Genomic DNA, 23,155 nt, shown 5'->3' on the forward strand with positions numbered 1-23,155 from the left:
TTTACTTTTAATCACAACCGCACCTAAGATTTCTCGCTTGAATTCCTGTATATCACCCTAAAAACAGTCCACCAAACCTCACAGAGACTTCCTATCCTCATTTCTGGTCCTTGGATCAATATGTTTCCCATTAAATCAGAATGGAGCTAAGAGTCTCTGCCAGGAATATTCTTCACTTGCACAAAGTATGAATGTTGCTCTGAGCTGAGAGAACAGTACTTGGAGATTATTGCTTAAGTTTGCAGAAACACTACCCAAAGACCAACTATGACCTATGATATGTCAGTCAGGTCCAAATGTGGTGTTTTAGATATAAAAGTGTAGGAAATGGCCCGGCCAGTGTAACTCAGTGGTTGAGCATCGACCTGTGAACTAGAAGGTCAGGGTTCGATTCCTGATCAGGGCACAAGCCCAGGTTGTGGACTCAATCCCCAGGAGGGGGCGTGCAGGAAGTAGCCGATTGATGATTCTCTTTCTCATCACTGATGTTTCTCTTTCTCTCTCTCCCACTCCCTCTCCCTTCCTCTCTCTGAAATTAATTTTTTTAAAAAATACATACATATATATATATATATATATATATAATTTAAAAGTGTAGGAAATATTCTTCCAGAGATATAACCCAGACAGGCAAAATACACAAAGGCATGGTTAGAAATGATTAGACAAAGCCTGTCATAAAGAAACAGTGGTCCTTCAAAACTTTCATGAAATGAATTACACTATGTGCATTGAGCAAACCAACACCATCTGTTTTGACTCTCTTGCAGGGCTGGCTTGCTGTGGCCTGTGGTGCACAGACCTCCACGCTAAGCCTGGAAATACTTTCCCAGCCACCACTAACCTTTCCAACTCTTAGGTAAATATTCTCCAAAACGGTTTTAGCAGAGCCGGGAAGAGTGATGAAGATGTCGGCGTGTGACTCTCAAGCTTTATTTTGTAGCTAAGAGTGACACTCCTCAGCCAAACAAGGGCACACTTCGCCTTTGTGTAAGGAGGTCAAACCTGTCGTAACAGGGCTGCACGAAGAAGCTCCTACCAGTAGCACAGGCCAGTGACCTCTGGAAGGTCTACGAAGCCAAGGTCTTCTCTCAGCCTCGGGAAGGCCACCTGAGAGAGGGAAGGCAGCCTGCTCCCCTTCAGAGCTCTCGGCCCCTCTGAGACGGTTCTTTCCCAGGTGAGTTCTTAGACAGCAGCTTGTGGAGGGCTGTCCTATTTCTTTTAGATTATTAGTTTCTTACTCAAAACCAGGTCACTCTAACTGTGTCTGACTCTGACACCTCTACCTGGGATTACCAGAAAGGAAAAACTGAAACAAGACAGAGACCAGAAACTGCGGGGGTAGCCCAGTTAGTAAGTCAGATTCACGCAGGAACACCTGTGTTCTGTAGATTCCACGTGGGCTTGACCTTTTCCGCTCCTGGATTTCAAGCCCTTGCAAGTTGTTTGGGGGAAGGAGGGAGACTGCCGTGCGGCCTGTTGGCTCTGATGCGCTGCCAAAGGTTGACGGCAGCACCTGCACACCTCCAGCGATGCTGCAATACTTAATGAGGCTCAGAATCAACAGCTTCCTGGAGTTCCTCTGGAGCGAGGCAGACGAGCTTCCACACACACCACGGACACGTGATCTCAGTAAGCGTACTAGGCAGGGGACGCACTTTACTGTCTGTTTTCTCCCATGCCAATAACCCAAATCACAACCTCACCATGTATCCAGTGCCTTCAAAAAGGAGCTCGGCCAGCTGTGCAGGCAGCAAATCAGCCACTTCCACGAAGCCTGCTGAAGTGTGCAGTAGGTCCGCGTATTTGTTAAGTTGAGGAAAAGTGATGCAGAAACTAAACCCTGGAGTCGCACTGGATCGGAGCGGGCCAGACGTGTGGCGCTTCACCCTTCTCCTCCAGGAACCGCCGGCCACGCTGCAGGGCCGGGACCTTCAGCAGGTGCATGGACTCTGTCCACAGTCTTGCCTCACAATCCCAATACTTAAGTTCAGGTTTCCAGGATGGCATGGTCATATGAGATAGTCATTTGTATGAATTCAGCTTGTTGAGAAAGCAGTTGATGAGTTTGCTTGCTTAAAATGAAATGTTAAAAATAACCACTCTCTATGCTGTTTCTAAAACTATAGCTTATCCCAGGCGTTTCTATGGCTTCACTCTCCTGTGGTCAACTCCATCAGACATGAGCCCAAACCTGGCGAGCTGCCGCAAGGGATGTTTACCAGGCACAGGTATGCTCCTGTTGCTAAAACACAAATGGAACAACGTGGGACAGGTCTAATTAAAACAGAAAAGCAGGCATTTGTGTCCTGGGAAAAAAGTGGGGGGAAGAGTTCCCACTGCAAACTTACTATCAGATACTGAAAACTATAGACACGGTTGAAAGAGAAAAATTGTGGGATGGAGGGACAGGACAAGAGAAAAGAAAAAGGAAGAGCAAGGCTTGCTTATAAAATCCCAACTCTTAATGACCCTGCACCCACAGCAGGCAAAGGAAGCTTTCCGTGGATGGATGTCCACTGAGCAGACCCACCGCCTTTGGAACAGGGAAGGCTGTCTCAGTGTGTGGTCTGTGAAGCATCTGCATCAGGCGCTGAATCACTAAAAGAGCCCATTGAGCATGGAGATTCATGGGGAGAGGGGGGTATGTGTTATGAGAAACTTCACTTTTAACCAGAACACCCAAGTTAGAAAACCACTAATTTAGGAAATAAACAAAACAAAACAAAAACACTTAAAAAGCATGACAGCCCTTCCTTCCCATCTTTCTTCCCTTCCCCTCCTGGCATGGAGGACATGGTGCCAGGCGTTCTGAGGAAGTGGGTGGGCAGGGTGAGGGGCTCACAGAGGCCAGGCAGAAAGGTTGGGAGATTGAGCAAATGCACTGAGTAAACAAATGAGTTCATACACTGAGGGAGCTAGTTTCGTTGCTGTCTGGGAGGAATGTATAAACAGATGGGGAAAGCTGGAGAGAACTCTGAGGATCGGATCAGAAATGGAAGCACCAGTAAAAACACACGCAGTTTTAAAGTAGAGATAGACACAGGTAGATGGGGCAGTAGTTGTGGATGTGTGTGGATGGATGGAAGGATGGATGGACAGATGGATGGACGGATGGACATTAACATACATGTTTCCTGACTCTAACTGTTCAGAGGGCCTAGAAGCACTGACACCCACAGGTAGACAAGCCCTCGCAAGCACCCAGATCCTAGTTTCTAAATACCACACAACAGCACAGGAACCAGAACTTCTTGGTGAGATGGTTGACCTCAGGGACAATGCAGGGAAAGGACAAGATGAGTCAGGGACCATGTTGATATGCCAGAAAGTAATGCTCAAATAATGATAAGGATGTATCAAAAACACAAAAAAGGGACTCCTGCTAGCCAAATGTGGACAATTTAGGCATCAAAATAGAGTACTGGATTATAGCCCATTGAATATAAAAAGATTTTATAAATCTATACTGAATGAATGAATGCATGAGAATAAAGCTCTTCCTTACGCAGAAAAGGCTGCCTAGTGAATACAGAGGAGTGACGGAAATAAGTGCCGTTGTCGGACAGCCACCACAGTGGCCACCGACACGGCAGGAGTCACCAGAGGATGCGGGCGGAGGCCATGAGAAGTCCAAACCTGTTATATCAGTATATCTCTTCACAAAATGCTCATCAAGGGCAAACTTTTCTCTTTTTTAAAATATATTTTTACTTATTTCAGAGAGGGAGAGAGATAGAAAATCTTTCCATTTACCTGGTTCAAATGGCTGTCTCCTGGAGTGTATGGAGCAGTTGCTAACAAGTATTTAGACTAAATCTGTGGTTTAAGACCCCAGCTTGGGAAGCTGTCTACGTGCCATTGAATTATTAGTGCCAATTTGAAATCTAATGAATCGGCACCACAGGTAAACACAGTTCCCATGTCAAGATGCCCTTTTTCATAGAACGTAGTGGTAACAGTGAGAAAACTCTGTGCTTTGCTAGCAGTACCCAGGGCAACAGGCAGGCTGAACCGGCAGCTGGGCCAGAGCATGACATGGTCGGGTCACGCAGGCAAAGGCTGCAGCCCGGCTCCTGCCAACCCGGTCCCCTTGTGTGTGAGCTCCTCGGTCCCACGGGGGCAGGAACCTATCACTGAGGTAACTATTCTTAATTCCATGGACAGCGTAAAATAGTGTTGAGAGATAAAGGGATCTTGTTAGGCACAAAGGGAGCAAGAGAAACAAGCATGTAGATATCAACTTCCAGGGGAAGAAGGTTTGACCACATTCCAAAGCAAACGTTTTAATTCCCCCTTCGGCACTCGGACAGGAGACCTGGGCCTAGGTCAGGAGAGTGCCAGCCTCTTGGGGAAGCAGGAGGTGCCAGACGCAAAACAAAAGGCCAGTTTCTTCCCACGACTTTCACAGTGGATGTGGTTCACATCAAGGCAGACTTGGATTTAAAGATTTACTAAACATCTACTCTGTGCTCCCCTCTGCCTGGACAGTGTGGCTCAGGGGTTGAGCATTGTCTCATGCACCAGGAGGTCATGGTTTGATTCCCAGTCAAGGCGCATACCTGGATTGCAGGCTCAACCCCCCAGAAGGGGGCGTGCAGGAGGCAATCTATCTCTCCCTTCCTCTCTCTGAAATCAATAAAAACATTAAAAAAAAAACAACCCACAAGTGACACGCCTTGACCCACCTGTAGTTGTCATCATCACTGCACCTAACATGATATGACAGAAGGCAACTGAGAACGTGAAGCCGGCCTGTCAGGGCTCACGTTCCGGCTCCACCTCCTACAGCTCTTGGCCTGTCACTTCCTCACTGAGCCTCAGTTTCCTCATTTGTAACAGCAGGGATAATACAGTACATGCCCCAGACTTGTGAGCAGTAATATATAAAGTCCTTACAACAAAGCCTGGCACAGAGGAAGGTGGCAGAAATAAACCAGGGTAATTACATGAAATAATTTATCCTAAAATAATAAAGAAAACACTACCCTGAGATTTCTACAACAGCGAGCAGCTTTGCATATTTGAAAAAAATAGTGTGTGCTTGCAAGGCAGAGCATGAGGCTGCATCGGGTTTGCCTCTTTTCTAGAAAGTTCACTCAGGGAGGCTAACTGAAGTTTGACCAGACTGAAAAGCATGCAAACACGTGTTTCCTGAATACATGGAGACAAGAAGACCGGGATTTCGGAGACTTAGCAGATGGAAATCTGAGCCCTCTAAAGGACACCCACAGTGTCACAGGCCGTGAAAGGTCTGCTCACTGCCAGCCACCACCACCCTCTTCTCCTTACTAGCTTTCACCCCCAACCCAAGTTCAAAAGTTACAATAAACCTGAAGTTTCACTCAAAAATCAAAAGTTTTTTTTAGGCCAGCCCAAACTTCCTTTTCCCTAGCCTTCGTGCTATGACACAAAAATAACGTTGCTTTGCAAACATAGTAGAGAGGCCCGCCTACCTCGGAATACGCCAGGGTGATGTGCTCGTATATGCCCTGGTGGTGGTGGATGGCGTCCTCCAGGTCCTGCAGCTCCGAGGGCAGGTCCACCTCTCCGCAGGCCTTGCACCACGAGTCCACGTTGCTCATGTACTTGGAAGGTTAAAAAAAAAGATGATCTCTATCAGTGGCGATGTATAGTGAGAAGAGGCTATTTTTTAACGTGGTTTTGAAATAAGGGTAGTTGAGACATTCTAAGAACCTGGTTGAATCTCCATCTCAAATGGCTCTCCTATGAGTTCTCAAACTGGATTCCTAGAATCCACCCCTGGTGTAGGTTCTGGCAGAGCTGGGGCTGGGCCCGGGAACCTGCACCTGAAATGATGACTGCAGGTGACTCCGGGGCCAGGTCTAGGAGCGCCCCTGGAGCAGCTCTGCCCTGCACTGCTGTTCTGGGCATGCCGGTTAATCTTCCCACTCCGACGCTAAATTCACATTTCTAACCGCCCTGCTGTGTCAGCCTCCAGCCCCAGCAGGACAGCAGTGCAACTCTCCCGGAGCCGTCCAGCTCTCCTGCTTTCCTCTTTCATTCAGTTGCTAATGGTTTCATTATTTTGCATATATCTGTCCAATTTTCTCAACACTACTTACCGAACAACTGTCTTTATTTTTTTAAATATATTTTTATTGATCTCAGAGAGGAAGGGAGAGGGAGAGATAGAAACATCAATGATGAGAGAGAATCATTGATTGGCTGCCTCCTGCACGCCCCACACTGGGGATCGAGCCCGCAAACCAGTCATGTGCCCTTGGCCAAAATCGAACCCGGGACCCTTCAGTCTGCAGGCCGACGCTCTACTCACTGAGCCAAACCAGCTAGGGCTGAACAACTGTCTTTAGCCCCCTTCTAACACCTCATACAAGAATAAACTCAAAATGGATTATGGCTTTAAATGTAAGATTCAAAACTGGAAAACTCCTAGAAGAAAACACAGGCAGCCAATCCCTGACGTCTCTCTGAGCAACATTTTTTTCTGATATATCTCTTTAGGCAAAAGAAACAAGCAAACAAAAATTAAATAAACAGGTCTAGATCAAACTAAAAAGGTTTTGCGCAGCAAAGGAAACCATCAACAAAATAAAAAGAAAACCTACTGAATGGGAGAAGATATTCACCAATGACACATTCGAGAGGGAGTTAAAATCCAAAATTTATAAAGACCTCATACAACTCAACAGCTTAAAAAAAATCCCATTAAAAACTTCGAGAGGACCTGAATAGACATTTCTCCAAAGAGGATACACAGTTGGCCAATAGACATATGAATAGATGCTCAACATCACTAATCATCAGAGAAATGCAAATTAAAACCACAGCAGATATCACCTCACACTTGTCAGAATGGCTACCACCAATAAATCAACAAACAAGTGTTGGTGAGGATGTGGAGAACAGGGACCCCTAGTGCACTGTTGGTGGGAATGCAAGTTGGATTCATCACCATGAAAAACAGTGTGAAGGTTCCTCAAAAAATTAAAAATGGAACTGCCTTATGACCCAGCCATTCCACTTCTGGGTATATATCTGAAGAAACCCGAAACACTAATTCAAAAGAATATGTGTACCCCTGTATTAATTGCCATGTTAATATGGAAGCAGCCGAAGTGGCCATCAATAGTAAAGCAGATAAAAAAGCTGGGGTACACAGAGGGTGGGCAAAAGTAGGTTTATAGTTGCTTGTATGGAAAATAATACAATAATTATAAACACTAATTCAAGAATAAACTCTGTGTTTTGTGTACCTATAACTATAAACCTATTTTTGCCCCACCCTGTATATACAAGGGAATATTGGACACAAAAAAAGAATGAAGTCTTACCATTTGAGATAGTATGAACCAAGAGGGTATGAGGGTATTATGATACGTGAAATCAGTCAGACAAATATCATATGTTTTCACTTATATAAGAAGTCTAAAGAGCAAAATAAACAAAACAAAACTGAAACAGACTCACATAGAATAGATGGCTGCAGGGGGAGGGGAGTGTTGTGGAATAGGTGAAAAGGGTAAAGAGATAAAAAAGTACAAATTGGTAGTTACACAACAGTCATGGGGATGTACAGCACAGCACCGGGAATATAGTCAATAATCCTGTGATAACTATGTATGGTGCCAGGTGGGTACTTGAGACCCTGGGGGGGGGGGGGGGGGAGCACTTTGTAATGTATATGATTGTCTAATACAAAATAATACTGAATGTAAACTGTAATTTAAAAAATTTTAATGCTAATGGTGAACATCTGAAATCATTTACGTAACATCAGAAAGAGCAACAGGCCCATTTTTTCTACCTTTTCAGAAGCAAATACACACAAGATTAAAAGACAATCCAGTGAAGGCCTCCAAACTCCTAGGCTGTGCCCCAGAACCTAAGGGTGGGCTGAGGGAGGCGGGGATCACGCCAGCCTCTCCCACTTTGCAAGTTAAACAAGAGTGTCAGCCGCAGGCTGCAGAGCCAGGCTGCTGACTGCCAACCGGGTCTCTCCCCCCCCCCCACCCCCGGGGCCACCCCCACTTCCCCAGAATTCATCAATAGCTGAGAAACCACTGCCAAAGTCCTAGGGAGATCCTCTCAGCATGCATCATGTTGAGTGACAAAGGCAAGCCGGCAGAAGGCCCAATTAGGGATGCTAACTCAGTTAAGCCAACTAGACATGAACACATTTGCCTTGCTGCTTACCAGGGGTGCCGAGGGTGACTAGTTAAAATGGGGTAACTGACCTGCCCTCCCAAGTACTTAGGACTTTTTAGAAACTTAAAATAGACAAGTCATCCAAATAACAACTGTTTATAAAAATCCCTTTATCATTTATGTATTGGCTCAGAAAAATATCTGCGTGCAAATCTTAGGACTTGAGAGCAATGATACGGTATTAAGTGTCATCGAATAGCAGGTGGTTTCTGATGGCTTCAAACATGACTAAACCAACACACCCACAAGGAACATCTCCTCACCCCCCTTGCGGCACCCGCCTCACATCCTCAAGGCCATGGAAGTGTTATAACTTACTTTACCGCTCCCCCTCTGCATAGATGCAGGCATGACTCATTAGGCCTATTTTTAAGTATTTCTAGGGTGGGGTGTTCTATAAATGTCAATTAGGTCAGGTTGAATGAGTCTAACTATTCCTGATCTCCATTTCACTCTCTCCTCTTTGATTATTGCATTTAACACCAATTATTAAGTTATTATAAACCTTTTTCAATTATGAGTTGACTGAGGTTAACCAGCATCATTAATAAATCACCAGGTTAAGTCACTAATTAATGGCTGCTGCACATGGGTCACTACAGCACGCCCCAAACAAAGCAGAGTTACAACATATTCCTAAGAGGCAACGCGCCTCCGATATAACAGGGACAGCTTTGGTTATATAACACTTCACAGTCAGCACAAGTGTCAGACTAGTGTGTCGGTGTATCCACATGACAACTGAAATAGTCAACTCCAATTTTGAAGCAACCAATAAAGAGAAACATTCAAGAACTTTTATATATGCCTATAGTAAAAGTAGTTTACTTATAATTTCTTTTTTAAATATTTTTATTGATTTCAGAGAGGAAGGGAGAGGGAGAGAGAGACAGATAGATAGAAACATCAATGAATGATGAAAGAGAATCATTGACCAACTGCCTCCTGCACATCCCTACTGGGGATCGAGCCGCAACCTGGCCATGTACCCTGACCGGGAATCCAACCATGACCTCCTGGTTCATAGGTCAACATTCAACCACTGAGCCACACCGGCCAGGCTCCTTCTATAACTTTTAAGAGCTTGTTTCTCAAATTGTGTGCTGTCATCTCAGGAACTAAAAGATTTTCATAATGAAAGTTTCAAATAATGAAAGCCCAAGCTTTGAGACCACAGGCAAATCACTCCCCAAATAGAACATAAGGACAAGGACAGCAGCCCCATGTACTTCACTGGCCTGACTTAACGAGGAAACAAGGCTTTGTGTTAAGAGCTGTGAATTTGAAAGAGCCATGCAAATACTGGCTGTTATTTCTTTTTGGCTATTATCAGGTCAGCGGCCCTTAAAGTCACAGATAAATAAGGTGATCAGACTTAGGGGTCCCTCGGAAGGTCAGCTGCTATCAGCACTAACAGGCGTTTCTGCAGTGACGGCCCTGTAACCTGCTCCGCCTAGTAAAAGTGGCCACAAGCCCATGTGCTCCTGAGCATCTGCACTATGCATCCTGTGACTAAGGAAGTGAATTCCATTTCGTTCAGCTTTCAAATTACCTTGTTAATATATTTTAGTGAATGTGAAGGAACTTCAGTAGCCACATGTGCTGACTGGGCTACATACTGGACAGTGTGGCTCGAGATCACATTATTTAATAGTAAAAATGGGAGATTTTAAGGTGTAGTAAAACCAAGTCACTTTATTCCTTATGTTACAAAAATGTAATTCTAATAACATTTGCCTTGGGAGCTTTTAATAGGAAGGGGCTGTCCTGTGGCTGTACCACATGACCAGAAAGTGAAGGCTGGAGCCCTCAGTGCCATCTGCTGGCGAGAGCGCTGACAGAGAGGTCATGCCCCCACACTGACAAACTGATATCCTGGAGATGAGGACATGAGACAGAGTGGTCCAGGCATCTTCGGAAAGCAGAACATCTACAAAACATCATTCTCATCTAGTTTTAACTTCCAGGTTGATGTTCATGAACCCACAAGCAAATATCAACACCAGAGCATCCACAGAGACAGGAGCGAGGCGGGAGCTCAGCACACACGTGTCCCTCCCTGGCAGCTCTGTCCTGAGAGGGAAGGCCTCTTCCTGTCATTTGACCACTCGCACAGGGTCGCATATTTGAGACGTACGTTCCCCTGAAAAGATTGAAATTCTTAATGAGAATTCTGGATGGCGTTCAGAGAGGTGGCTATGATGGACCCCTAACCTGTGACGTCCAAAGTTTCTGGTCCTTTCCCTACTGAGGTTAGGAAAACAGCTTAAGCATCACCGGAAGGTAAAGCATTTAAAAAGAAGGGACAAAGCTGGCCTAGTCCTGGAACTGCTCTCCTGGGAAGAGGAAAACCATGTTAGTAAATGTGACCTTCTTTTCCACATCAGAATTTCAAGGATTGTACTGTTATTCAGTGAAGGGAAAGATACACAATGCATTTTCGCTTGAGGGAAGGAAATACTTTCTGAGGACATCATCAAGGTCAACCACAATGCCGGGCCCCTGCCTCACCTGCCACTCTGTCCCTAAGCTTGGATTTGACTTCTTCTCGGGCCACTTGATCTGCATGGAGACCTCAAGCATTGCTATTGCTTATCCACTTGATATGCATGGAAACCTCAAGCATTGCTATTGCTTATCCACTTGATCTGCATGGAGAGCTCAAGCATTGCTATTGCTTATCCACTTGATCTGCACAGAGACCTCAAGCATTCCGACTGTTTATCCACTTGATCTGCATGGAGACCTCAAGCAATGCTATTGTTTATGCAGGATACCAAGAAATTCTGTTCAATATATATTCATCTAGCTTAGTTTCCTTCAAATCCATAACTTACAGCCACTCATTTTATCCAAGGAAAAACACACCAGTCTCTTTCAACTTTGCTACAAGGATGAAATGTTTAATAATAAAACATTGCAGAGGAAAATGTCCCATGGCACTCACACTTCTAGATTATTTTCAGGCAGGTCAGAGCAGCAAGGAATCTTCCGGGTGTATTTACAAGTCTGAATCCCACTATGTTTACGAAAGAGATTTTCCTTATGTGTTATTATGCTTCGGACTCCCTGCCATTCACCCAGACGGCTTGTGCTGCTTCTAATTTATTCACAGCATCTTGACATACCTTTCTGGGTGCCCACCACCAATTTACATCCCCAGCCCCAGTTCCAGGGGTTGCTGCACCTCATGCTAGGTTCCCACTCCAGCTGACACGTAGGTGGGCAGCACACAGTTCATCTGCCCACCCACAGTAATGCCCAGCGAACAGCACAATGACAGGGACCGGAACGGGTCAGAGTCCTGATCCTGAAGGGGGTTCCTATTACTTTAAAAGAGCTACTTTTGTGGGGAGGGGCCTTTACTTATCCTTTAATCATAAAAGTAGTTCAATGCATATTAATAAGCAGAAAAATCTTCCTACTGAAACCTGAAAGTTCTTTTTTACAGCTTGGCTTTTACATGAGGCCATCAAGGTTTTTTTCCACCGTTTCCTCTCTTGCTTCACATTTTAAAGGTCTCTACAGTTGAGATCACTACTAATTAGTGTCTTGTGCAACATTCTAGCTGCCTTGCCCAAAGCCAGGCAAGCTGGGGCCTCGGTTTTACCTCAACTGACTTCATTCCTCAACAGAGACCACTTCTGGATTAAAGAGACACTATTTCCTTCTCAGAGTCATCAGTGCAAATCCCTATAAATACAGTTTTCCCCAAAAAAGCTCTATCAGTATTTTTCTGTTAAAATAAGGTAACCGTTTGCCTCTTCCCCATCTGCCTTCCCGGTGGCCACAGGTTCCTGTGCTGTCAACACCTGCGAAGGAAGGTCACTGTCCAGAACACCTTCCACGCTGACGTCTCGGTCAGGAACGCATCGCTCTCCTTTTGCTGCCTCCATAGCTGCTTGCTCAAGCCAGTTTGTTTGTGGAAAGGATTGTGGAGGTGTGGGGAGTGGTACAGACACACCTTACAGATTACCTCTTAGTAAGGTATTTCGACAGAGCACATCAGCCAATGAAGCCAATGTGTTAGAATCCATGCAAATCATTAAAAATCGTGATCGACACTGAAAGCTGCCTACCCCAAAGCCATGTCCACCCAGCCCTTGCTGGCAGGGCCTGCCTACAGCAGTGGGGCTAAGAAGCTGGGTCCCCCCTCCCCCCTCCCCGCACCCAGTCCTGGACTACGGAAAGCACTGGGCGGAGGGATCTCCTGACAGTAATGTTTCCCTGATCAAAGTGATGGGCGACAACACTCACTGCCAGCCCTGCACTCCCCGGACACCAAGTGGAGGGCTGGTGCTGGGAGCTGTGGCCTACATCCTGTGACCATGAGCGCAAGGTCGAGCAGCCCAGCCCTGGCATTGGGTCTGGCTAGAACTGCCTATACTTTGTCACTTCTTGTTTTGGGAGGAAAGCAAAGCCTGATGTTTAAGCCTGACAGCCAGGCATTCTGTTACCTGCTGCCACAGCATCCTAATTAGAGTCTTGCAGTGATAACGAGGAGGGGGGAGTAAAGGAGGAGGAGAGGGGTAAAGAACAGCGCTACCACTTGTTAGTACCCACCGTATGCCAGGCGCTCTGCAGGGCACCTAATATGAATCATCTCATTTTCACAGTAAAACTCCTCTCAAGCCAACTTTTATTTCCACTTTACAAGTGAGAAACTAAGGAACGGGAGGTTAAACCACCTGCCTCAGGTTGCACAGCAAGGGGTAAGCCAGCTGACGGTCGGCAGAGCTCAGGTGATTCGGTGCCACACAAAGCCCCCCAAGGATCTGGCCGCGGGGGGGAGGTGCCGGGGAGGCAGCGGGCGGTCCCACCCCGTGACGGGCACTGACCTTCTCAGCCTTCTGGTGGAAAATGGAGGACATGTCCAGCAGGGTGCTGCGCTCGTCCAGCGCCGCGGCGAACGCCTTCCACTCCTGCTCCAGCTGGTTGGCGATCTGCTTGATCTGCTGAGAGGCGTAGTGGCCGGACTCCACCAAGCGATTGGCCACCGACATGATCCGGTTTATGTTGACATACACGTTCTGGGGAAGGGGCAGAAAGAGAGGGCTCCTTAGCAGAAGGCAAACAGGAGGCTTCCTTTAAAACACATGGATAGAATTTCCTGAAACACGGCCTATTCGCTTAAAAGTGATATTCTTAACAGCAGAGTCACCTGGTGTAGAATGCTATACCTATTTGCTGTCTGGATTTCCGTGGACTCTGAGTTTTGGTTCCCCTTTCTGTTTGTCAGACTGCAAAATTACAAATCAACGGGCTGAAAGGCATCTTGTTAGGCCAGAGCAGTCAAAAGCACAAGTGTGTGCACACAAATACTCTATTACTCACTTCCTGGCTCCTGGTCCTGACAAGGGTCCAGATGGCAAGCCGCCTGACGAGCAGTCGCCCAGAACTGCAGGACCCCAACCGTTCCGCTTCTAACTAGGACCCAGAAACCACTAAATATGTCCGTAGCCACCCAAGGCTATTTGTGTGAAAACAAGCTCTCCTTTCTCCATAAATCCAAGTCTTCTTTTTTGTGCCAACTGAAAATATTCTCTAAATGGATGCACTTTCTCCAAGGAATATGAATTGGGACACAGAACAATGCTTTGTTCAAATTTTAAATCAAGCTTTTCTACTCTGCTGAGATTCCTATCTTCAGGTCCACCAGTGTCCTGAAAAAATAAGGGAGCGAGGCTTAAAAAAACTGCGCTTTTTGCAAAACAAGTTTTCGCTATGATATTTCCCTTTCCACCTTCCATCTTCTTTGAAGTCCCATTACAGCCAAGGCTGGGGTGGGGATACACACCTTCAACAAAGCCCAGGCTAGTGTATTCACATACTTATGATGCTTTGTGATGCATCAGAACATTGTGTTCTCTATAGTCCCCCAAAATCACAGACACAACTATGGCTCCTCCCAATCTTGCCCCTACATCTCACTGCCTTCCCTGTCCAAACTTCTCTACATTTTTCTTCCCTTCCCACACTGGTCCTGTGGGCCAGTCCCCCACGGCCTGGCACCCAGACCTCTGCAAGAGCCTGGTGGTTGTTACCTCGACTGAGCCCACCCAAGAAAGTGTATCCACTTGTCCGTTCTTCCCCTGTACAGTCTTTTACTCATTTCTGCCCCAAACCTAACTAGGAGGAGTCGCCTATGCCTGGGATCAGCGAGCCACAGACTGCATGCAGCCTCTGAATTACTTTTCTGGGCTGCGTGTGCAAGCTAGACTCAGCTAACAGAGGGGTGTTGACAGTGTCAGGGAGGGAGGACACTTTGTGAGTTTGTGACAGTCAGCAAGGAACTGGCCTCCCTGGTCCTGCGGCATTAACGCTTATAACTAGTGTCCTTTAAGTCCCTGGCCTTTAAGTCCCTGGCCCCTTCGCATCTCTAGTGCCAGGTAATGACATTTACTCATTTTTGCTTTCTCTGTCCCCTTAAAGAGGAACAGCTCAAGCAGATGCCCTCTGTTAGAATCCTGACAAGAGCTGTCCATGTGGACGGCTCTGCTGTGGGACCCACTGTGGGTACTCATTGCCCCTTGAACCCATTAGTTTCCTGAATCACATTCATGTCCTTAAACAGACTGTGCTCACAGAGTGCTGGTCTGCGCAGAGTGCCTTCTCCACATCCCCATTACTTCTGGCGCAGGTAAGGGAACACGGTGGCACCCAGCAACCTGCAGCTCCCAAGGGTTAGTTGGTTTGCTTGTTTACATTTTTGTTTGTTGAAAACTGAAAACAAGCTACTTAGACACTGCGAGCACTGAGAACTGGACACTTGGAGGTCAGCTGCTATCATCAAATCAGAAATTCTGAAGGCCCACATGGCCTCCTGGCTGCATGCTGGGATGTGATCTGTGTGTGTCCCGTTCCCTAAAATCCCTTCCCTCAAAGGATACAACTATCCCGACAGTCTTACCATACAGTTCATAGCAAAGTGGTTGTGCTGCGTCTGAAGCTCCATAGCGTGAGGGTGGCTGGTCCCAATCTCAGTGTAGCTGTTCAGAAACAGGCCCTTGTTGTGTGTGATCCAGTCAAACATCTACCGGAACGAAAAAGACAACCTGAATCACTCCAGGAAAAAGAAATGAACTGACACGAACCCGGGAACAGGGCCAAACGCAGAAGAGGCAACGTTCTTCCTCGATAACCTCTCAGCATTTGGGTCCAGGATTCTTGACTTCTCAGAAGTTAGCAGAGTTCTGAACCTGCAGGACCTGTAAGAAAATCTTATCTAACAGATGGTTCCTTTGACAAATGAGGATGGATGGAGCAAAGATATTCAAGTCCCCCAGGCTAATGACAAACTCATCTTTTGATTCTCAACCCAGCCCCCAAGCTACACTGAACTACTTAATGGCCCAAACTACTCTTCAACTAAAGACCTGTTAGGTATTAGGGATTTATCATCTCTGGGTGGGTTTTGGTGATAGCAATGCCAAAGACTATAAGATAATGTTCTTGAATGCAAGAAGTAAAAAACAACAACAACAAACAAACAAAAAAAAACCTGGGCAAATGCAAACAATAAAATTTACTGTGAAAATAAGGATTGGGAAAAAATTTAACCAAGACATATCTCTTAAGGTTCAATGGAGAGACTACCTGGACAAGGATGTAGACTACGTTGTTCATAAGGAAAGCATTTAAAGAAAAACTAGAGGCCTGGTGCATGACATTCGTGCACTGGATGGGGGGGGGGGGGGCCCCTTCAGGGGATGTCCGACTGACGGTTTAGGCCCGCTCCCCACAGTTGGACATCCTTAGTGCTGCAGCGGAGGTGGGCCACTGCACTTGCCAGCCGTCAGCCCAGCTTCTGGCTGAGCGGCACTCCCCCTGTGAGAGTGCATTGACCACCAGGGTGTAGCTCCTGCATTGAGCGTCTGCCCCCTGGTGGTCAGTGTGCATCATAGCGACTGGTCATTCCTCAGTTCAGTCGATTTGCATATTACCCTTTTATTATATAGGATAAACGCCTATCAGCACTGATACTGTGCCTTGAAGCAGAATCCGAGATGGCCACCTGTTTTGTGGGTTTTTTTAATAATTAGAAGGAAGATTCTCCAGTGTCTTTGACAAAGCAGCACCTAAAACCTAAGTGCACTAGCAGGTATGTGAAAAGCTTACCAAAGAACAGTACTGGAGGGTCACCTTTCAAAAGGTCCTTTACTTCTAATGTAGTCTTTTTGTTTGTTTGTTTGTTTTACTTTACAAAACATTCTCCTGTCCATGAAAAACAGTCCATGAGAGCAAATGAAGAGTGACCAATTCACCCACACCCATGGCTTGCACCACATTCCCATAGAGAAGTGCACTGCTTTCCCATGGCTAAGACTGAGTTAGCCGGTAACTGGCAAGAATTCTCGCTGAGTAGTTGGTTTATCTGGAGCACAAGAATAAGATATGAGACCATAAATTATTATTGCCTATATTTCCCAGAAACTATTAATTTTAACTAATTATTCACCCTTTTTAAAAATAGATCTGAATGGTGTACTGTCACTGGCTCTGTATGTGTGGAAGAGCAGAAATTAGCAAATGACATACATATAGGGTGTCCCCTCAAAAATGTATGCACACACTTTGAGTAATTATAAGGCAGTGTTTATTAAAATACATTTAATTTTCAAAATTGAGCTATCAGCTGTTAAAGTGTATATATATTTTTGGGGACACCCTGTACATAACTATTGCTTTCAATAATATAATGCTATAAAACATTCACTCTTTTAGCCGAAGATATCATTCTTGTCTATCTTACAGGCATTCGAAACTATCAGTAATTAACAACTCAAAGTTTCTAAAGTAGCACTGCACTGCACAGGGAATGATCATGGGAAGCAGATTTAGGGGCGGTCCCAGAACTGACACTCTGTCTCTAGTCTCTAACCGACACCGTGAGAGTCTCTTACTCTGCCCCAGCCCTTTCTCTAGACCAGTGGTTCTCAAACTTCTGCCCCTTTAAATACAGTTCCTCATGTTGTGACCCAACCATAAAATTATTTTCGTTGCTACTTCATAACTGTAATGTTGCTACTGTTATGAATCGTAATGTAAATATCTGATATGCAGGATGGTCTTAGGCGACCTCTGTGAAAGGGTGGTTCGACCGCCAAAGGGGTCTCGACCCACAGGTTGAGAACCGCTGCTCTAGACCAACCGATCCAGAAAGCTTCCCTGTGTACCCGCTTTTAGCATCCCTCTCCCTTCTCCTTTACCTTCTCAGCATCCTGTTCAAACAGCCGCAGCTGAAAGCACTGGTCCAGCTTCAGCTTCCGCACGTGCCACATCTGATGCAGATGCTGCCGCGTGGAGTGCAGCCGGTCCAGCATGGCGGACACCTTGGGTAAGAGGCTCTGCAGGTCCGCGTTGCCTGACCCTGAGTTCTTTTTGGGAAAGCTGTCGCTGCTCTGGATCCTCTGGAGCAGCTTCTGTCCCTCCAAGTCCAAGTCCTCAATGGGGGCCTTAATCACCTTCTTCTTCAGCTGGGAATGCTCCTCAATCATGTTCCGAGCCCCCTCCAAATCCTGAGGCAACTCCTTCTTGGCCAGGATGTCCTGAAGCTCCTCCAGCCGGGACAGCATGTGGGTGGCGTTGCTAATGTAATCTTCAAAAGCAACTCTGATTTCAATCCATTCCTCATGGTTGTACTCCAAGCAGCCGTCAAACTCGGGAGTTAGCTGAGAAGGGTCGACTACTTTGGTAAGGCCTTCTAAAGAGACCATGTTTGTCTGAGGGGAAAAACAGGCATGAGAAGATGAACCAACTCTGGATGGTCGTAGCATAAGGCAGTTTAGTCACAGGTCTTCAAACTTAAAGCAGGTAATCTATTTATAGAAAACATAACATACCTTGTTCTGGCCCCATAAATATAAGTAAATGAAGCCCTACAGTATAGTTGGTGAAAATAAACCCATTAGAGCAACACATGTATGTTACTTGGAATATCTAAAATTTTAGACTTATATGTATTTCATGAGAGCTAAAGATATTAGATTTCGCCCTGACCAGTTTGGCTCAGTGGCTAGAGCGTCGGCCTGTGGACTGAAGAGTCCCAGGTTCGATTCTGGTAAAGGGCATGTACCTTGGTTGCGGGCACATCCCCAGTAGGGGGTGTGCAGGAGGCAGCTGATCGATGTTTCTCTCTCATCGATGTTTCTAACTCTCTATCCCTCTCCCTTCCTCTCTGTAAAAAATCAATAAAATATATTTTTTTTAAAAGATATTAGATTTCTTTCCAAGAATGTGGACACTAACCCTCGATTTTAGGCACATTAACCCGGAAATGTGTCAAATTGCCAAGAACAGAGCAGACGATTCAGACATTTCCCTTTTGTCAAGGCAGCCTTCCTCATCCACACCCGCCCACCATCTCACTCCCAGCAGAGAACTCTGCCCAGGCTTCCTTCTCCCCGAAGTCACGCTAGCGTCCTGTTCGTGGGCCCCAAAATCCCTCTGGAGCACCACCTCCCACTAAGGACACTTGTGTGGGGGCTGCTTGTTAAGGGACGGACCAGCGCTGCTCCAACCAGACCACCCTCACCATTCCCCTTCCTAAACTCCACCTCCCGTCAGGTAACACCTCAGAGGACGTGAATGGCTTTTTAAAATATAGAAAACATACAAGGGTTAGCCAGAAAGCTGGCAGAAGCTCTTTTCACAAAGGTAAAGACAGAAGGTTTCTTCGCTAGATTCTGAGCAGTACAAGTGTTGCACTGTGATACAGTTTTAGTCAATTACAACCTAAACAGGAAATCCTGGCCTCACCCTACCTGTCAGACCTGCTGCAGGATTAGGTAAGAATTATGCTTCAAGGAAAGCATCGGAGGGCGAGGTGATTAAATGCAAAGACAAAGGTAAAGGAGGAAGATCCGTGGCCTAGAACCAAAAGAGGAAAGAGAAAAAGGCGGGTGGAGTCCCACTTGTCACCTCCAGCCTTAGAGAAACCTATGCCTGCACCTCGGTGCTGTTTGGCATAAGAAACCGCGAAGGCAGCCAAGCTACAAAGAGGGGCTGCTCCTCAGCAAGCACTTCTGCTGCCATGTGACTGCAGTTCACTCCCGTCTCATCTGCCTGGACTTTTAATAATGTCCCTGGAGGCAAACAAGTTCAATGGAAAAACCGGTCTAGGTAACCTCGAAGGCCAAGGGACAGATCAAATTTCAACTAGCAAAACCTTGTGTGCATTAGTCTGCCAAACCATTCGTCTGCTTAAAACATGTATCAGTAAATGCAACACACTTTAAATTTGACATCAAGAAAATAGTAAGACCCAATAAATGGTCCTCTAAAATCACTTCTAATTATATATGAAGATAAAGGCTTACTGGTTTCATGTTTCACCTAAATCTCTTGAACACAATTTCAAATCAAAAGTAAATCTGATTTCAGATCGAAAATCAGTTCCAGGGAAAGAGATTTAAAAATGGAAGTAACAACACTTTGAAAAGGGTAACATGTCACATAAGGCTTGAGGATTAATACTGGGTGATGTGTTTAATACCATTATTGCTGCTGAGGGGGACCAAAGTTTTGCTGCCTCAAAATATGCCTTTTGGGACATTGATTTTAGGCTGGTTATTAAGAAACAATAAGCTCAGAAAGAACTGCTGACCCTTCACTTGCTTCAGAGAGAAAAAGCTGCTTGAAGGAAGAGAGGATCACCTGGCGCCAGGATATAAACTACAGGGAGGGGAGGGGGCTGGCAGAGCTGCTTGTTGGACTCCCCTCTTGCGTCCCACTGGTTCTGGGGGGACCAGCAAGAACTCTTTACATGTTTGCTCTTTCTCAGCGACCTGCAAACCACCTGCTTTCCCTTTGGCATCCCAGACCCCTGCCTCCCCCTTCTTTGTCCAGAATGGCATATAAACCTCAACTGCCCAATGCGTCTGCAGGCCTCATAGCCTCAGGGCACTCCTGCATAGACATCCGGAATAAATTCTGGACATTTTCTTGTAGTCTTGTCTCCTGTTAATTTGATTATTAGACCAGCCAGAAAACGTAGAATGGCGGGGTAAAAATTATTTTTTGCACCCCCACACTGTTTACCCTAAAATACATGAATATAGTCACTGAACCCTAATGTTTAGGGAAAAGTTGCTAGAAGAAGCAATCTATTGATCCAAAAGTTATTATAATATATTATTAGAAAATTTTCAAATTTTATTACAGAATATGTACGGCATGAATCCAGTTCCAAGCTGGCCAGATACTTTCTTCCGATAATCATCTCATTAAACTGCCGCACCAAAGCCTTGTCGGAGCCTTGGAAACTGAAGGAGTGGTGACGGTAGGAAGGAAAACAAATTAATGCTGTATACACTGTCTGCAAGACAGCGTCCTGACAAGCCACCCAAACCCACCTTGGGTAAGCGACCCACTAGGATGACACGATAAATGAGCCTACTTTTGTTACTTCATGCCATAACTAATTTCACATATGTACATAAGATACGCAGTTCCCTCTAATATGTGGTTTCAAAAAATCTAATACCAGCCTACAATGAGGAGGGGGGAAAAAATCTTTTTTTTTTTTCATTAAACCAAAGGTGTGGTTGTAGCTGGGCTGGCCACACACGGAAGTTACCTCAAATTCAAACTTAGAGCTGCCAAAATTAGTCCTCTGTTTCTGCCAGAAGTTGTCCGGCTTGATGATCAGTGCGACGTGGATGCAGCAGGGGAAGGACTCCTGCAGGATCTTCAGCAGAGGCTTGATGGAGTCCCACTTGGACCCGCGCATGTCCACGATCACCGTGAAGCCGCGCTTGCAGACTTCTTCACTGGAGAGAAAGGAAACACATGCTCAAGCCGTGCACCTCTTGCCACTTCTTCTGGGCAGAGTCCCGCTGGGCAGCGCTGGCTCTGCTGCCTTCCTCCTGGTCCGGGAGGGAAACTGAAGGGAAGGGGTGCCCCCTCCACCCACAGCCTGGCTGCGGGTCAGCACTGCGAGGGGGTAGGGAGAGGCATGGAGGGATATGGAATCGATTCAGAAAGAGCTCAGGTCTTACCCAGGGAACCAAACGCTCTCACCTCCCTTGTCATAGAAGAACAGACTGGCTATGCATGCATCAGAGCAATGATGACTGGGGACAGGGTCCAGCTCTGAAAACCTTTAAAACTTGATCTTGTCTTCACGGTTTCCTATCCTGTCTCCTCTTTAGGAGAAAAACCACCTTTGTGTGTTAACTGACCACACACGCTGCTGCCTCGCAACTATTGCAGCAAAGGTTCTTAGCGAGCACTGGATGGGCCGTCCCTGGCAGCGTGCACAGAACCAGGTGGAGGTGTCACACCATCAACAGCAGCCCCCAGACTCCCCAGCCACAGGCGTGAAAACTACCCCGCCAGCAGCTGGCAGCAACGGCTGGGGCTTTTCAATGTCCCACTTTGTCCCCTTTGACTTGTCCCCGGGCCCTGGACTGGGGGTCCGTGGCGCCCTTCTGGCCGAGTCTTCGGGGCCAATCTATTTTCACAGTAAATATCTGCCTTTCACCAGTGGCACTGATGGGTGAAATGGTGGGAACTGTGCTGGCCCTCAGCACAGAGCAGGGCAGAGCAAGGAGCCGCCGTGTTCCTCCTCCCCACGTGCTCACAGCGCGACAAAACCATCAAAGAGCCTGCTCTCTTTAGAGTGACCTCGATGAAGCAACAAGAGTGATTAATGTAGTTAAGTCCCAACCCGAGTGCATGGTAAATACATATAATGCGCTTGTGTAATAAAGAAGAAACAACAGGAGTCAGAGTACTTAAAGACAGGGGGGACCCTGGTCTCGTTCGGCTGTAGTGTCAGTGTTACACGGCTGCCCACTGGAGAGCAGCCCTGCCCTCACCGGCGCGTGGTGCACACACGGTCCACGCAGGCTGCTGCTGCTGGCACAGACCCGAGCCGGGGAGGCTGCCTGTGAGCTCTGCGGAAATCCACGCAAGGCCTCAATCCTCCCAGTGGGAATTTTAGGTGTTCACCCAACATGAAAGTACTGGGACTATGAAAAGGTTTCTGACATTTTTTCTGCCTCGTGTAATTACCATGAGAAATTAGTCTAAATTAAAAACTCAGAAAACTAATTGCTATCATTAAGTGATGTTAAAAAGCCAAAAAATTAAAACCAATTTTATGCTCTCTTGCATGAGTTCACTCCTCTTCCCTCTCCTTCCCTTCTTTCCATACACACACACACACACACACACACACACACACACACGCACACACACTTCTTTCCTTACCTTGATTCATACCATGGGAGTAACTGACATCCCAAGTTCTCCAATGTAAAGTTCCTAAGACAACTAACTACCTCAGTATAAAAGGCTTGTCACAAAAATATTCTGAAAAAGTCTGTGGGGGCAGAACTCGAGTAGATGGCGGCTCACAGTCCGAGGAACATGGTGTTGAAGCCATAAAGAGAAAACGAAGGACCCAGCAGCCTAGTTTATCACTCATGTGTGGAGAACTGTAGGAAAGATCTCACTCATCAGTCACCTACGCCTATGACCATGAATTGAAGGGAGTTAACACTGGGCTCACGCACGCCTCATGCTTTGCTGTCAGCTCTCCGGGTCTCAAGCAGGTCCTGGGCCACAATCCAGGCATCAAAGGCCTCCCTCACAAATCCTAGAGCAGCGGTTCTCAACCTGTGGGTCGCGACCCCTTTGGGGGTCGAACGACCCTTTCACAGAGGTCGCCTAAGACCATCCTGCATATCAGATATTTACATTATGATTCATAACAGTAGCAACATTACAGTTATGAAGTAGCAATGGAAATAATTTTATGGTTGGGGTTCACTACATGAGGAACTGTATTTAAAGGGCCAGAAGGTTGAGAACCACTGTCCTAGAGGCGAGCAGGACTTCCAGAAATGTCAGAAAACCTCCCGAGTCGCTGAAATGAAGTCACACTTCATTCCTGGACCTCCCTGAACTCTAATGGGGTAAGCAGTGCCAGGTCCCATTCCGTAGACACCCCAGGGCTCCT

General features: G+C 46.3%; 1 protein-coding gene across 1 annotated transcript in view; it reads right to left on the reverse strand.

The window, feature by feature from the left end:
* Positions 1-23,155, reverse strand: part of TRIO (trio Rho guanine nucleotide exchange factor) — a 198,986-nt gene that overhangs the window by 165,204 nt on the left and 10,627 nt on the right. Inside the window, 5 exon segments of the mRNA XM_023752278.1 lie at positions 5,457-5,588; positions 13,029-13,220; positions 15,101-15,223; positions 17,400-17,912; positions 20,768-20,960. Of these exon segments, the coding sequence (XP_023608046.1) occupies positions 5,457-5,588; positions 13,029-13,220; positions 15,101-15,223; positions 17,400-17,912; positions 20,768-20,960 (1,153 nt within the window).

This window comes from Myotis lucifugus, unplaced genomic scaffold, assembly GCF_000147115.1.
Source record: "Myotis lucifugus unplaced genomic scaffold, Myoluc2.0 scaffold_0, whole genome shotgun sequence".
Lineage (NCBI taxonomy): Eukaryota > Metazoa > Chordata > Mammalia > Chiroptera > Vespertilionidae > Myotis > Myotis lucifugus.